Source organism: Dreissena polymorpha, chromosome 1, assembly GCF_020536995.1.
Source record: "Dreissena polymorpha isolate Duluth1 chromosome 1, UMN_Dpol_1.0, whole genome shotgun sequence".
Classification (NCBI taxonomy): Eukaryota; Metazoa; Mollusca; class Bivalvia; order Myida; family Dreissenidae; genus Dreissena; species Dreissena polymorpha.
Genome location: NC_068355.1, coordinates 80,690,573 through 80,707,430, shown reverse-complemented (window position 1 = coordinate 80,707,430; position 16,858 = coordinate 80,690,573). Strand labels below are relative to the sequence as shown.

Below are 16,858 nucleotides of genomic sequence, written 5' to 3'. Positions count from 1 at the left end.
AAAATTATGAAAGCAAGGTTATTAAAATTAAAGTGTTTAATAATACTGCAGTTTCACCATCAACTTGCATTCACACACAGATCATTTATTTGAGCTTTTCCTGACTAGTTATTTAATGTCTTAATTTCCAGTTGAGCTACGCATTCCTGGACATAGTCATTCTGGAGCTGTTCCCAGAAGTATCCACAGATACACCCACGTCTCCTTGAGGCTTGAACTGCAGCACACTCGATAATCAAGGGGCCTGCAGTCCTCGGAACCAGTAAACCAAGCTCTGGTTCTTCAACTGTGGTCTCGATATGCAAAATTCACACGTCAGTCAAGAATCCATGTATGCCCCTGACACAGCCATACAAAATACTATGTTAACTTGTTAACCTTATATTTCAATTTTACTGGTAACTAGAAATATGAAAGTGCTTGTTTGCAGTAACAGTTATTCATGTACATGTATATCATCATTCCTGCATGGACGAGCGACACAGTCTATGATTGAAGAATGTCTATCAGTAGTAATATATCTGTGATACTGTGCATGCATTTGCTGTTCAATAAATGTGCAATACTTTGAATTTGGCAAAACTTTGACTTCGTAGTTACTGCAGTTTCAGTCCATTCTATGTTTGAGTTGCAGAAAAAAGCTTTATATTGGTCTTGCAGAAATTTAGTTAAGAAATTATTGCTTACTGCTCTTAAAACAGGAAGCGCATATATTGTCACTTGTTTGTCAGTCTCTTCAATTCTGATGTTTACAGAGATGTCTCCCCCCCCCCCATAATTTTATGTCATCCTTATGTTGGACACATAATCCCCCACCATAGGCGGAGGGATATTGTTTTGGCGTAATCCGTCCGGCACTTTTGTTTCTGGAGCCATATCTTGGAAGTGCTTTGGCAGATTTCATTGAAACTTTGTATGAGTATATATATATGGATAAGATGATGATGCACGCCAAATGGCATTGTACACCAGCTGTTAATAACAGAGTTATGGCTCTTTGTATCTTGAAAAAAAATGGCACTTTTGTGTCCGCAGCCATATCTTGGAAGTGCTTTAGCGGATTTCATTGAAACTTGTAGTGAGTATATATATGGATAAGAGGATGATGCACACTAAATGGCATTGTACACCATCTGTTAATAACAGAGTTATGGCCATTTGTATCTTGAAAAAATGCTTTTTAATACAAGCTTAGAACTTTTATCTCCATTAACACATGAGCCAGAGCCACGAAACTTGCCATAGTTGTTCTCAATCATCTGGGGGTGCTTCACATTCAACACCCATAATCCTAGGGGCTAAGGTCACACATTGAGGTCAACGGTCACAAATTTGAAGAATGATTAATTATTATGCCCCCCTTCGAAGAAGAGGGGGTATATTGCTTTGCTCATGTCGGTCCGTCCGTCCGTCCACCAGGTGGTTGTCAGACGATAACTCAAGAACGCTTGGGCCTAGGATCATGAAACTTCATAGGTACATTGATCATGACTTGCAGATGACCCCTATTGATTTTGAGGTCACTAGGTCAAGGTCACAGTGACCCGAAATAGTAAAATGGTTTCCGGATGATAACTCAAGAACGCCTACGCCTAGGATCATGAAACTTCATGGGTAGATTGATCATGACTGGCAGATGACCCCTATTGATTTTGAGGTCACTAGGTCAAAGGTCAAGGTGACCCAAAATAGTAAAATGGTTTCCGGATGATAACTCAAGAAAGCATACACCTAGGATCATGAAACTTCATGGGTAGATAGATCATGACTCGCAGATGACCCCTATAGATTTTGAGGTCACTAGGTGAAAGGTCAAGGTCACGGTGACCCGAAATAGTAAAATGATTTTCTGATGATAATTCAAGAACGCATATGCCTAGGATCATGAAACTTTATAGGTTGATTGATCATGACTTGCAGATGACCCCTATTGATTTTCAGGTCACTAGGTCAAAGTGACCCGAAATAGTAAAATGATTTTCGGATGATAACTCAAGAACGCATATGCCTAGGATCATGAAACTTCATAGGTAGATTGATCATGACTCGCAGATGACCCCTATTGATTTTGAGGACACAAGGTCAAGGTCACGGTGACCCGAAATAGTAAAATGATTTTCGGATGATAACTCAAGAACGCTTTTGCCTAGGATCATGACACTTCATAGGTACATTGATCGTGACTTGCAAATGACCCCTATTGATTTTCAGGTCACTAGGTAAAGGTCACAGTGACAAAAGTCGTATTCACACAATGGCTGCCAGTACAACGGACAGCCCATATGGGGGGCATGCATGTTTTACAAACAGCCCTTGTTTAGTCATTCCTTTACTATGCATCAAGGGATTCTGTAATAACTGTCCACAATTGTTCTCTATTGTCTAGCGAAATGTCAAATATAAGATCCAGGTTGCTAGGGTCATGGTCAAAGTAACACACAAGGTCAAAATCACACATTTTGATTAAATATGCCTTATTTGGTAAGGATTCTACCATACTAAAATGGATTCTCAAAAGGTCCTGATGTAATTGTTCTCAATTATCTGGCAGTGGTCTGCATTTTATTGTCTGCAAACCAATCACTGGAACAAATGAGTTGAAAAAAATTGACATAAGGCACAACCCTTCACTTATACCTTTTCTTTTAGTTTTTAGTTCTACACCCATCCATAGACTAAACTGATTTGGCGGGGATATCAATTCAACGAATTTGCTTTTTTTTTTATGCCCCCTTTCGAAGAAAAGGGGGTATATAGTTTTCAAGTTCGAATATGGGTCATGCAGGGTCAAAAACTAGGTCACAGGGTCACTTAGTGCATTTCAAGGATTTAGCATGGTGTCCGCTCTCTAAATGAAGTAGTTTTCATCTGATCTTTACCAAACTTGGTCATAAGTTGTATCAAGACAATATCTAGGTCAAGTTTGAATATGGGTCATGCCGGGTCAAAAACTAGGTCACGGGGTCACTTAGTGCATTTCAAGGATTTAGCATGGTGTCCGCTGTCTAGTTTATGTGGCTTTCTGATTTATTTTGATATTCTAAGACATTTTTATGCCCCCGAAGGAGGCCATATAGTGATCGGACTGTCCGTCCGTCACACTTTGCGTTTAGATTTCGAAAAATGCTCATAACTTCTATGTCGCTTCAGATAGAACTTTCATATTTGGCATGCATGTGTATATGGACAAGGCCTTTCCATACGCACACAAATTTTGACCCCTGTGACCTTGACTAAGCTTAGGGTCCGCGTTTAGGTTTCGAAAAAAAGCTCAACTTCTACCAAGCGTTTATAGGGGGCATAAGTCATCCTATGGTGACAGCTCTTGTTTAAAGATAATTTCAGGAACTACACGTAGAAATGAGCTGTGCTCTGTGAAAAGGGGGTTTAATGCCTGTGCAGTCAGCACAGGCTAATCAGGGACGACACTTTACACACATGCATTAAACCCCTTCTCACAGAGCATGGCTCAATTAAATTTATAACTGTGTATGCAGCATCACAAGAAGGGATCACATAGGGCATATAGTCAGTATAACTGTGTATGCAGCATCACAAGAAGGTAGACATAGGGCATATAGTCAGTTTGCAAATGCAGCTCACATTCCAAAGTTTTTATGCATACAAACAACCATGGACAATATATGTTATTTTTTAATCATACACCGTCATATTAACTGAACATTTCTTTATCTGATTTCAAAGTAGCAAAAAATGTACAGTAAGATGCCCTAAACTAAATTGCATAAACATTCCAATTTAAGTGGAATACTGAAATATCAGCAACTGTGTGATGCACTATGCACGTCAGACATAAATTCCTTTCGTTTTCTAGATTATATTGATATGCGCTGCATATCAGGACAATGACAATGAACTTAAAAACCAAACACTAACTTTTAACATGATCTTTTAACTGTTACCTTTTAATCTGTTGTTCATCTGTATTATTCCTTTTTATTCACCTGAGCATCTACACAGGGCATATGACAGCCAAAACATATTATATATGCATTACGGTCCGTATTATTCACGACCGTTTTACACATAAACAATATTCTGGTTGTACGCCTGTGGATTATTTTTATTTCGTTTCCGAATAACTTATCCGAATGTGAGTGCTGTCACCTGCCTCGTGATTTTCACTGTTGTTGTATTTGTATTTTAATCTCATCTTTAGCACTATGTAAAACATTATTATGTATATTACATTACTGCTGAGTAATAATGACCACAGTTACATATTAACAGTTATTTTACGATAAAACTTAACTTGTCCATGAGACACCGGTTCATTGTCAGCCATTTGTCGCAGTGCTTTATGGTCTGATGAGTCATCTCTTTTAAAATAGCTTTCTTCACGATGTCTTATTTTAGATCAACGGTAAGGTTTACATGTTCTAGTATTTGACCCTTTTGTATTCGTCGTTTAAAGAGACATATCGACTCTGATTATTTTCAATTCTTGAAGCCATTTTCTCAAGTGCTAGACGTTGCTTAGTGAGCGTTCTAATTCCGACCAGTTGGTCGCCCCGATTTGGCCATTTTTGGGGCGCCCATGGCCAACTGGCCCGCTCAATGACCAGTTATGGCCTTAAATGACCTTGTTTGGCCACATTTGCCCTTACGCTAGTATAAAAGGACGACCAATTTTTGGTCATCAGCTCAATCTTTTTTGTATTAACTCATTCTTGTTCTTTCATTTATATTTTTGCATATCAACCATCATTGTTTACTTTTTCTTAAAAGTACAAAGTCAGCCGTGGGAAAATCTATTTTAAAACGGATTGACCTACTGGCAATCCTTAATAAGAAATTTCGGCCAATCAGCGCCATCGTTATATAAACGCATCAACCAATTAAAACGCCGCTTTTTAACCGCGATAGGCCTATTCACTGTATAGCACTGCGTCTTTTTAACGCTTCATATAAAGGTTATATATTTTTAAACCAATAGATTTTTATTAAGGCACCGCACCAACACTGCAAAGTTTTATATTTATACCAATGGTACAGCCCAGTAAAATCGGGCTGTCCATTTTATGGCCGTTTTCGGCTTTTTATGCAGAGTTCTATGTTAAGCAGTGTGCTCGGGCAATGGTTTTTAACCGAAGTCCCGAGGGTAAATAACCCCAATAGTCAGTCGGTCATCAGCTCAGTTCCATCACGAAAACTTAGAGGCAGGTCCTTTAATAAAATTAACAGCAAAAGCTTATATTCACTTATATTTATTTGAAAGAGCTCATTTAACATCATACTTAAAGTACTTACCTGTGGCATTTCATTACGACATTTGAAAGCATTTATTGTCATTTGATGTACTTAAAATTGTTGCCATTATCAATTGTGAAAGACTCAAACATTAAACAAGTAAACTTGTAACACTTCAAATAACAAACTGTAGGAAATCTTATGCTCAGGTGAAAATACACCAACTGCCTTTATAAGACTATAATACATACATTTACTAATGTAATGATTTTTGAGTTGCATACAGCAATGATTATTTTGTTCAACGTGCGACAATAAAAGTTAATAACTTTTCGAATAGTGTTGTTTGCATTCCTCATATGTTTAAAAGCGCAGCATGGACGGCTGAAAAGTCAGTGTATTACTTGTACGTACACAAGCGTTCACAGGTGGAACGTAACAATATCTTCAGAGATTTAAAGCCAATCAATGTTCAGATGTTTCATGTTTTTATCTGAATTGTTCAGAAAAAAAAGCTATTTTCTTAAGCAGCTTTGTGAATACCTGCACAGGCAACAGTTCAAACTTAACTGAATAATACTGTCAAAACATCAACAAGACCACTATTGTTTTTTTCTTTATTTTCTCTGCACATACAGTCTAAGCAACGAGTACACAGGCTCCACCAGCCGCTCTGATCTTCTTCTACATGCCAGACGTCCCGATGTCGGCGGGACAGTCCCGCTTTTGGGCCCTTTGTCCCGGCGTCCCGATATGAGACGATTTGTCCCGACATTCGTAAAAAACGATGTAAGGTCTATAGGTTCCCAATAAAATTCGCTATCAAGCTCTGTTTCGCTTACACTTACCACCGCTAATCCCTTTATTGCCCCCAATTAACAATCCGATTCTACTTCTCGTGTGTACCAGTGTTGTTTATGAAACCTTATCAGCGATTTATCGTCTAATTATTGATGTTATCAGGCATTCACACCATGGTGGTCTTCAAGATAGTGGTCGCTTATAGTCCAAATTTTTGACGCTCTTAAAGGGATCTTTTCACGCTTTGGTAAATTGACAAAATTGAAAAAAGTTGTTTCAGATTCGTAAGTTTTCGTTTTAGTTATGATATTTGTGAGGAAACAGTAATACTGAACATCAACCATGCTCTAACATAGCCATTATATGCATCTTTTGACGATTTTAAAACCTAAAAATTATAAAGCGTTGCAACGCGAAACGATTGAATAATTTGGAGAGTTCTGTTTTTGTCGTTAAATTTTGTGAAACAACGAAGATTGCTTATATAAGCTACTTTTTATATGGGTAATATTTGGAGCGTACAAAGGGGGAAAGACCAAATGAATGGTGGGAATTTTTCGTTCTTTGTCTATATTGTTGCACAAGGATTTTGTGCGCAACATTCAAGCCCCGATGTAAGACACTTAATATCAACGGATTGCAATAATATTTACATACCTGTGTAGATAATTCATTTCTCGATAATGTTCTGTAGAAATTATGTAATGACACTTTGAATTTTGCACGCCTGATCAATTTAAATCCTACCACTGTTCAATTTTTCAATATCTCTCGATTCGCTCGCTGTGTAGATATAATTCGATAACACGACCTCGATGTAAAGCATCTGGTTTAAAGTGGGAGAATAAACAGAGTAAATACAGTTTGCGTTCGTCTGTTGTGGTGCAGAGCGTTACATAGTAAACCGATGTTATACTTTTCTGGATTAATTTAGCATTGTTTATTTTTTCGAGATTGACAATTTAAAAGTTCTGAAATAAATTACATCTTTTATTTTTATACTGTACACAAATAATTTTGATACAGATCGTACAGTATACCGTCCTCCTATGTAACGTAGGATGTAAGTAAATATAACAACACAGACAGAGGTGCGAAAAAGACATGCATAAAAACTTGCTGAAACTTAGAACAGTGAATAGAAACTGCACCATATCTGTTTTGAACATATGCTTATTAAATCGACAAAGATTAGCATACTAGATCTAGTTAGGTAAAAGTCGGTGTTAAAAGCTCATGTTAAATAAAATTACGCGTACACGTTACACCGTAATGCCTTCTTCTGATTGGTTCATATTCAAATCAGTTTCATGACATGCTACAGGTCAGTGATTGGTTTGCGATTTAAGCAGAAGTTTAACTGAAGAATTTATGCCTTTCCAACTTCAATTCGACGATATTTGAGGTAAAAATGGACTTCTGAACTAAAACTGAATGAGTTGGTAATGTTATTTTGCAATTTTACGCAAATCCATGAAAATTTAAACTTTCTGGTTTCCAACACATTTTTGAGTTTTAACCGATAAGACGTTCCAAAGAATTTAGCCCATATAAAAAGTATCTCTAAATTCTTTGCGCGTCTTATAAAAAAGACTATGGTCGCTTATTGCTATCGATAGTTGTATTATAATGAAATAAATGTTGAAAATGTGTTTGTTTTTGTCTTTGTTTGAAACAATTGTTTTGTAAAATTAACTCTACGTCATTTATGAGTCTTTTACATTCAATGTTTAGTTCCAAAATAGCGGGATAATCCGAATGTGCAATATACCAAAATCGCAACAAACAGTCCAATAAGTGATACCCATCCTGTCTAGTGTAATTGGGTGTAATTGTAAAAAAATAAGGAGGTGCTATGCATGACAGTTTGAATTTACTCCAATTAAGCAAAAAACAACGAGGTGCTATGCATGACAGTTTGACCCTACTCCAATTAAGCCGCGCCAACTGACAAGTAACAAACTGCGCATGGATACATGCTTAAAAAAACATCGCGACTGGATAGCCTCCCCTGCGTTAATGTTTGCCATTGAAATTAATATAATGAGTATTGTTGTTTTAATGTTCCAGATTTTGTACTCTAAAAAGATGAATATTATCTTCGTTGTTTGCTATTGTCTTATTTAATAAAACTGTTATTGTTATGTTTTAGATTTCATGCTTCATATCAAATGTTTTATGTCTTGAATAAAAGTATCAAGAGTTTTTGTTAGTATTGACTACAGTAAAGGTGGAATGATAGATCGTTTTAGGTGTCCTGCTTTTTGGTCCAATGTCCGGACAATTTTTTATGGAATGTCCCGCTTTGGACCTAAAAAAATCTGGCATGTATGGGTGGCAGCGTCGGTGATAGAAGTTTTACCTTTTTCACAGTGATATGAACTTTACTCTCCGAAAATAAAAACTTACGGATAGAAATAACATTAAACTTGCAAACGTAAGAGCTATATGCAACACACGTTAACAGTAAAATAAAGCGCTGTATGCAACGCTGAAGGTCACAATATACTAAAAGATTTCCTACACAAATTCAATGTGAAAGCAATAACTTTAACAAAAAATAAAGTCAAACTTTTGCGCATAGACATCCCTTATAACCATACCTTTTCTTAAAGAGCATTCCAAGCCGCAATGATTTAAACAATAAAAAAGGGGGGTCATACGTTATGCAAGAAAGAACTCGACGCGAATCAGCGGTCACTGTTTTATGGCCATCTATTTACCGGCTTCGTACCAGTTGAGAAGGGTTTCCCGCCATCTGTCAAAGTCTCATGTAGCCTCCAACCTTCAAGCAAAAGAGTGAATTTTTGTTAAACATCAATGTTTTCCCTACCACATGCACAAAGAAACATTCTAAAATAAAGCCATGGCAAGTGCCCCTACAGAGAATTGTGTCTTCTTATAAATGATGTTCATGTTTTTAGAGAGTATAGCATTGCACTCCAAAATATTTTAGTATATTGTAACCTGAACATTAAGAAGTTAAAATATAAGTAACCTACTCAAAAGTAACGTAAAATACAATATTAATAGCATAATTTTGATAAACGGTAAGGGTTACAAATTGTCACCTATAAAGACTATTTAACAAAAATAGATTTACACATAAGCTAGGCGTTTTAAGTACAAAATGAATAAACCGCAACAAGTAGACAGCGACGGCGAAATTTACTTCCGGTATCGACCAAGAAGTGCCGGATGTGAAGGGGAAAGATCGGAAATAACAGGTGATGGATCAAGACAATGCTTGGCTGCGGAAATGACGGAATCAAGCGGCATTGCGGAAGACGAGACGTCGGGTTCCAGCACAAGGGCGACCGAAGGGGCTGTCGTAACCAATTTAACGGGTGATGGATCGCTACAGAAGACTGTTGCAGATATGGCTGCTATTCTTAAAGATGTTGTTAGCGAGCTGAAGATTTTAAAGGGATCCGGTATTAGTGATGCAAGAAGTGCCGAAGGCAATTACAACCATAACAAAACGCCAGCGATACACATAGACACACCATCGCCAGAGTATGCAGTGTCAGATGTTTGTGCCAATGTCCCGCAACGCGTGCAACAGATGCAACCTATGTATCATCGCGACGGACGCTACACAGATGAAACAGGCTACGCCGAGTACCAACAGGTACCAAACAGGGAGCACGCCTGGGAGAGACACCGCAGCGCTCGCAACTTTCATCATCACAATGAACGGCTTTATGAAAACGAAACAAGAGCAACAGCCGCGCGTCGAAACAAACAAACGACCTTTAAAATAACGCCCTACAACGGTACCGAAGAATGGACCACGTGGATAACGCAATTTGAGACTATAGCGTACAGGTGCGGGTGGAGTGAAGATGAGAAACTCGATCAACTCCTACCTAGTCTTAAAGGTGTCGCGGCTCAATTCGTGTTTTCACAATTATCATCGCATACCATCAACTGTTACGCTGACCTTATAGCGGAATTGAATAGCAGGTTCCGGGTGATCGAGACTCCGAGATCGTTCGCGGCTAAATTTAGCAGAAGAGCACAGCGTCATGGTGAGACAGTAGAGGAATTCGCAGCAGACTTGAAAATGCTGTATGATAGGGCACACCGTTGTAGAGATAGACAAACGAGGGAAGAAGATTTGGTTAGGCGTTTCCTTGACGGATTGTATGATGAAGAAATCAAGTTTGAAGTCGAATTCAACAAAGAACCACGTACAGTAGATGAAGCAGTCTACCACGTTGTTAATCTGATGCAGATCCGAAATGGGAGTAGGAATGATAGAAAAGGGCGATTCAACACACGCCGAGCATACGAAACGAAAACGGACGAGAAGCGATATACGGGAAACAACAATCGCCGCCGTTTTACTGATAATAACAGTTTCCCGAATACAGATCCTCGTAAGATCCCTGTGATAGCAACCAGTGATAACGAAAACAATAGGCAAAGTAGTCCGATTCAGAACGAGCTCATTCAAGGGTTACTGGCCAGAATTGAGAAGCTTGAAAAGGAAAGAGTAAGGAAAAATGCAGTGAACAAAAGTGAAGTTGAATGCTATAGCTGTCATGGAATAGGTCACTACGCGAGAGAGTGTCCAAAACGGGCCAATGAAAATCGTGAAAAGGATTCAAGCAGTACTCAATTTAATTTAAACTACCAAGGACCGACCCTTGCGGCCAAAGGGAGGTCCCAATAAAGAAGGCAGGCCAGAAAACTGAAGAGATAGCAGATAGTACGGTGCCTGCTAAGCACGCAGAACATATCGCAAGAGGTAAAGTGAAGAGAAACTTGGCTGAAGGTGTCTACGTTAGAGGTTACGTGAACGACACGCCTGTTACTTTCACCGCCGATACGGGTGCCTCTCACACGGTAGTTTCCACAAGAGTTTTTGAAAATATTTGCGCAGCGAAAAGGCCTTCGCTAGTTAAGTCCTCGTGTTTGTTTGGGGCCGGTGGGTCGCCAATAAAGGAGGCAGGAAAAGCGAGCCTTACGTTAGAAGTAGGACCGATGAAGATTGAACAAGTGGTCATAGTTGCAGAGATCGAAGACGATGCTCTGTTAGGATATGACATTTTGAAAGGTTTAAAAGGTGGTCCGGCGGATATCCTTCTTAGCAGCAATAAAATAATTCTTGACGGAGTGGAGATTCCAATTTTTCAAGTAGGAAAGCACAACAAAACCAGGCGAGTGATGGTAGCTGACGACACAAAAGTACCTGGTTTAACTGAGATGATTATAGATGTTTTTGTGGAGCGATATGAGGAGGACGAAGATGACGAATGTGAGTTCGTAATAGACCCAGATGACAGGTTTTACGATCAGTACCCTTTGCAAATGGCATCAACATTGGTGGATTTAAATCGAAATCCAACCTGCCAATTAAGAGTGTTGAATCCAAGTGACACAGTGGTGGAGTTAAAACAGGACGCAGTTATCGCACAAGCTGAGAGAGTTGAGAGAATACTTAGTGTAGTATCTCCGGCTGAAAATGCAGGCAAACAGCGTGACCGTTCAAATATTCGCCGAATACAGGTTGAACAACAATCAACGGATAGTAAGACAATAGAGTTTCAAGAAGCCAGTGAGTCTGAAGTGCCAGAACATTTGATACCACTTTACAAAAAGTCAATAGAAGGCAAGTCCACATGGGAAAAACGGGTTATAGCCGGTACCCTACTAAAGTTTAGTGATAACTTCTCAAAAACAGAATGGGACATTGGGCTCACAACGCTGGCTGAACACTCTATTAATACGGGCGACGCAGAGCCAATAAAACAGAGACCACGACGGGTGCCATTGGCGTATGCCGAACAAGAAAAGACGGCCATAGATGATTTGCTGCAGAAGGGCGTGATACAGAAGAGTACCTCGCCATGGGCATCACCCATTGTTCTCGTAAAGAAGAAGTCTGGTGCCATAAGACCCTGCGTAGATTATCGGAAACTGAACGCTTTGGTTAAACCGGACGGGTTTCCGTTACCAAGGGTACAAGACTGCTTAGACGCAGTTGCCGGATCAACTTTGTTTAGCAGCTTCGACCTCACTAGCGGATACTTTCAGATCCCACTGAAAGCCGAAGACCGACCGAAAAGTGCATTCTGTTGCAAGTATGGTCACTATGAAATGACCGGAATGCCATTCGGTTTAAACAATTCAGCGAGTACGTTTCAACGCACAATGGAATTGGCATTGCAAGGACTACAGTGGGAGACGTGCCTCATTTACATCGATGATATTGTGGTGTTCGGGGTTTCGTTCAGTCAGCACATGGAGAGAGTATCTCAAGTCCTTCAGCGGATACAAGAAGCCGGAATGAAGCTTAAGCCAGAAAAGTGCAACTTACTGCAAACGGAGGTAGTTTTCTTGGGACATGTAGTCTCCGGCCAAGGTGTTAAACCGGACCCATCTAATGTCCAGAAGATCATTGACTGGCCTAGACCGGAAAATGCAAAGCAGGCAAAACAATTTGTGGCCACTGGTTCCTATTACAGGCGATTCATTAAGAATTTCAGTGCCATAGCAAGACCCTTAACAAACCTTACAAAGAAGGGGATCACTTTTGCATGGACGGCAGATTGCGAAGAGGCGTTTCAATGCATTAAAGACAAGTTAATAGGACCAGATATAATGGGATACCCACTGAACGAGGGCGGCACATTTTATCTTGATACTGACGCTTCTGGCATAGGTATTGGAGCCGTACTTTCACAAATGCAAGAAGACCGTGAACGAGTGATTGCATATGGAAGCAGAGCCACAAACAAAGCAGAACGCAACTACTGCATAACTGAACAAGAACTACTGTCGGTAGTCTACTTTATCCAGTATTTTAGGCAATACCTATTGGGACGGCGATTTATAGTCAGAACGGATCACCAAGCATTGGTTTGGTTGTTTCAGATGAAGGAACCTTCGGGGAAGATAGCAAGGTGGTTGGAAATTCTTGCTCAATATGACTTTGCCATCGAATACAGATCCGGAAAGAAACAAAGCCATTGTGATGCGTTATCGAGATGCGCAACTCCTAAAGATTGTACATGCGCAGAGGTCGATATGAGCGAACCACTCAAGTGTGGACCATGCAACAAATGCAAACGAAAGTCAGAGATGATGAGTTGGACCCCTAAAGTAAGCCTACAGTTCGCAAACAAACTAAATGAAAACCAAACAGAAGCCAACAAAGAAATCACAAATCCAGTAGACATGCAAATTGAACTAAGCGAAGCGACGCATTCAATAAGAACGGCTAAGGGAGACAAACAATCCAGTCAAAAGACCGATGAAAGTAACTGGGTATGGAGTGAGACTTCGGATACATTTGCTATTAAACAGAGTGCAGATGAAGATTTAGCTGTCATAATTAAGGCAAAGCGAGAGGATAAGAAACCGGGAAGAGATGTCATCGACACTTGTAGCTCAGAGTGTAGACATTATTGGCTCATGTGGGATGATATATATCTGAAAAATGATATTATGTACAAACGGTTCACCAAACAAAATGGAGCTGGTCAATTCGAACAAATTATCATGCCAAAGGAAAGTAGACGGGAAGTTATGAAGCAAATGCATGACACCCTAATCTCTGGACACTTAGGAGTTAAGAAAACAAAAGAGAAGATATTACAAAGATATTACTGGTACAACCTGAAACAAGACCTGCAACTGTATATTAAACAATGCGACATATGCGCAGCTGACAAAACTCTTAACAAAAACCCCAAAGCTCCAATGGGACACCTTCGAAGTGGCGGTCCATGGGACACCCTTGCACTGGATTATATGGGGCCATTTCCGAAAACTGAAAGAGGAAATAAGTATATCCTTGTAATAACCGATCAGTTTACCAAGTACGTTGAAGTATTAGCCGTACCAAACCAGAGAGCAGAAGATTGTGCATCACGACTCCTCAATGAGTTTATATCTAGATGGGGAGCGCCTTTAAAGATTCATTCAGACCAAGGAACCACTTTTGAGAGCAAGATTTTTCAAGAACTCTGCAAACTGCTAGAAGTAAGGAAAACACGAACAAGCCCAAGAAACCCACAGGGTAATGGCCAAACCGAGAGGTTTAACAGAACGCTGCTTAAAATGATCAAAGCGTACCTTACTCAAGAGCAGGAAGACTGGGATATGCATTTGGGTTGTTTAGCCGGTGCTTATAGATGTACGCCAAATGAATCAACTCAGTTTTCGCCGAACATGTTATGCTTAGGTCGTGAAGTACGCTTACCAGCTGACCTGGTGTTCCCATACAACGACAGCGCCGTGGAAGTTGTCCAGTACGCAGACTACGTAGAAGGCCTGAAAAATAAGATGCTGCATGCGCACGCCATCGCTAGAAAATATCTCAAAAGGAAGGCGGAACTCAGCAAGGAGATCTACGACACCAAAGTAGCCGAGTACAACTACAAAGAAGGCGATTTAGTGTGGTGTTTGCATGAAATAAGAAAAGTGGGCGTTACTCCAAAACTTGAAAAGCGGTTTGAAGGTCCTTATGTAGTGATTAAAAGAACATCGCCGTTTAATTTTGAAATAGCGCTGAATAATAAGGGTTCAATAAAAGTGGTTCACCACAATAAACTTAAACCCTACGAAGGCGTTAATCCACCAGTTTGGGCGCGACAATTTTCCAAGAAATTAAGAAGAAAATTTCGCAATGTTCGCTCAGTAACTGTATTAAACACAGACGTATAAAGCACTATACGTAATATTAAACATTTAAGAAACGTTGTAAAATGTGAACATTAAACATTTTAATTAACATGTAACATTAAGCGTGTTGTGATTAAGAGAATCATTAAAATAGTTCGTTAACATAGTTCGTGTTATTCGGAGTTGTGAGTAAAGCGTTAATCTGGAGGATATTTCGCAATTATTTGCATAAATATGACATTTGAAGGCAACAATTAAATATATTTTGAAAATGAAGCACGAAACCTAGTGATAGGAAAGTCATTTTACGCGATAAGTCACAGATTACGTGGTTAAGTGACACGGACTATTTCGCACAGTGGCAATGGCACCAATTTTGTTTTTTTTGTCAATCATTTAATAAAAAATTTTTTTTACAGAACATGTACGCATTGAAGACAGCCAGCTACAGGAAACTGTATAAATGTCGATTCTGTCCAAAAGCTTACCGAAAACACCGTGCCATAGCACATGTACTCAAACACCATGTTCAGCTCGACAGAGTGCCGTTCTACTGCACATTGTGTAATTTCCGGTGCACGGCTACAGTAGACCTCCTGCACCATGTTAAGCAGTACAAGAGGCATGTAGAAGAGGTAGCCAGGAATGGTATCACTGATGAACAAACAGTACTGAGGCAGAGTACGAACCCGGTTGACCCGAACTCGCTAGTGGAAGTCATCGACATGGAAACGAGCGCGGACGATCAGGACGAAGAAGAATACACCACCACGCTTTCGTATCAGCGTCCGATGGTCAACCATGGTCAATCCGATTCGTCTATGTCCAACGTCTAAGTTCTTCCGCCAACGTCTTCATCCATAACGTTTACGCCAACCATCTACAACGAGGGCACCGCAAGAAACCCGACACCACACTTGATCAGTATCCCTGACCCATGTACGTCTCAAATTTCCATCCAGTCGATGCCAGCACTGTCTAGTATTCCAGTTGTAAACCTGACGTCGCCAGTTCCATTTACTGGTGTGTACAACAATGCACTGAAGAAAACTAACACGATACCGGTGTCTAGACAGGTTATTGTGCCACAGCAGTTGAGCTCAGCAAAAGATGGTTTCAAATCTGCGCTCTCCAAGTTTAAGACATCTGGGGACGCAAGGGTTTTCCAGCCAATCCCTGTCCAAGCAACAACGTCCTCGGTGTCCGCCTTTCCATGTGTGCCTATCTCCATAAGCAATACCGCATCTATGACTTCTATCCCAACCAGCAACGCCGTTCAGTCTAAACAACAGCAGCTGACTCCAACTTCAAATGAGACAGAAAACTATCAAAATCTTTTTCAAATAGCCACTCCATTGCAAGATGAAAATATCCTTCCCGATCTCCTAGAGTATGATTTAAACGAACCACTGTTCAGCAACAATGAGGAAAATGTAAAGAATACCAACATCGAGCAGAAGAACAAAGACAACAACAACAACAACAAATGCGAACTCATAGATTTATCAAACGTGATTAAGCAATCAACACTCGAGGTCGTTAATGCCATAAACAAAGGAAATGAGGTTTTAAGTGAGGAAAATAGGGGGCGACAAATCCAACAACATAAGGAGACAAACAGACTCCTTCAGTCGATCTTTGAAGAACTGAGAAGTCTCAACAGACAAGTTGCGATGCAGAACCGGAACCACGCATGGACTCGACGAGCGCCGTCATCTCACAGAACCCCATCTCGTAGCCAGGATAAGAGGGTCAAAAGCGTAGTGAAAAAAATATAAACCTTTCAATCACCACGAATCGTTCATGTCATCGCTGAAAAAAATGTAACATTTTAATTAATATTAACTTATGTGACTTTAAACAATAACTAAATACCGGTGACAAAGTGCAAAGACTTGTTTTAAAAGTGTAAACTGTGAAAAAAAAAGGATTAGTGACAGACAGAATTGATATTTTAATCGGACATTCTGTGCGTGTAATCTTACGTGAAATCAAAGGACTGAGAGAATTTTTGGTGTAACATTAACGTATGGACGATTTAACTGTCATTTGTGACAGGACAGTCTTATATTACGTTTGTATATATTTCATGATATTTATTACATAGAGTTGTGAAGTTTAATATAAACTCTTGTTTGTGTTCCCAAACTTGTTGTGTAAGTTAAAGCATGTTAAATATATATTATTGTTGTTAATAAGATTTTTACTAAGT

At 39.6% G+C, this 16,858-nt stretch overlaps 1 protein-coding gene across 3 annotated transcripts in view; it reads left to right on the top strand.

Moving 5' to 3' along the window:
* The window catches only part of LOC127837379 (sorting nexin-14-like), a 44,592-nt gene extending 39,048 nt beyond the window's left edge, over positions 1 to 5,544 (top strand). For all 3 annotated transcript variants that reach the window (XM_052364393.1, XM_052364384.1, XM_052364399.1), the window contains exon 31: positions 132 to 5,544. In XM_052364393.1, coding sequence (XP_052220353.1) covers positions 132 to 209 — 78 coding nt within the window. In that variant the 3' untranslated portion in view covers positions 210 to 5,544. The remainder of the gene's footprint in view (positions 1 to 131) is intronic.
* Positions 5,545 to 16,858: the final 11,314 nt, after the last annotated feature.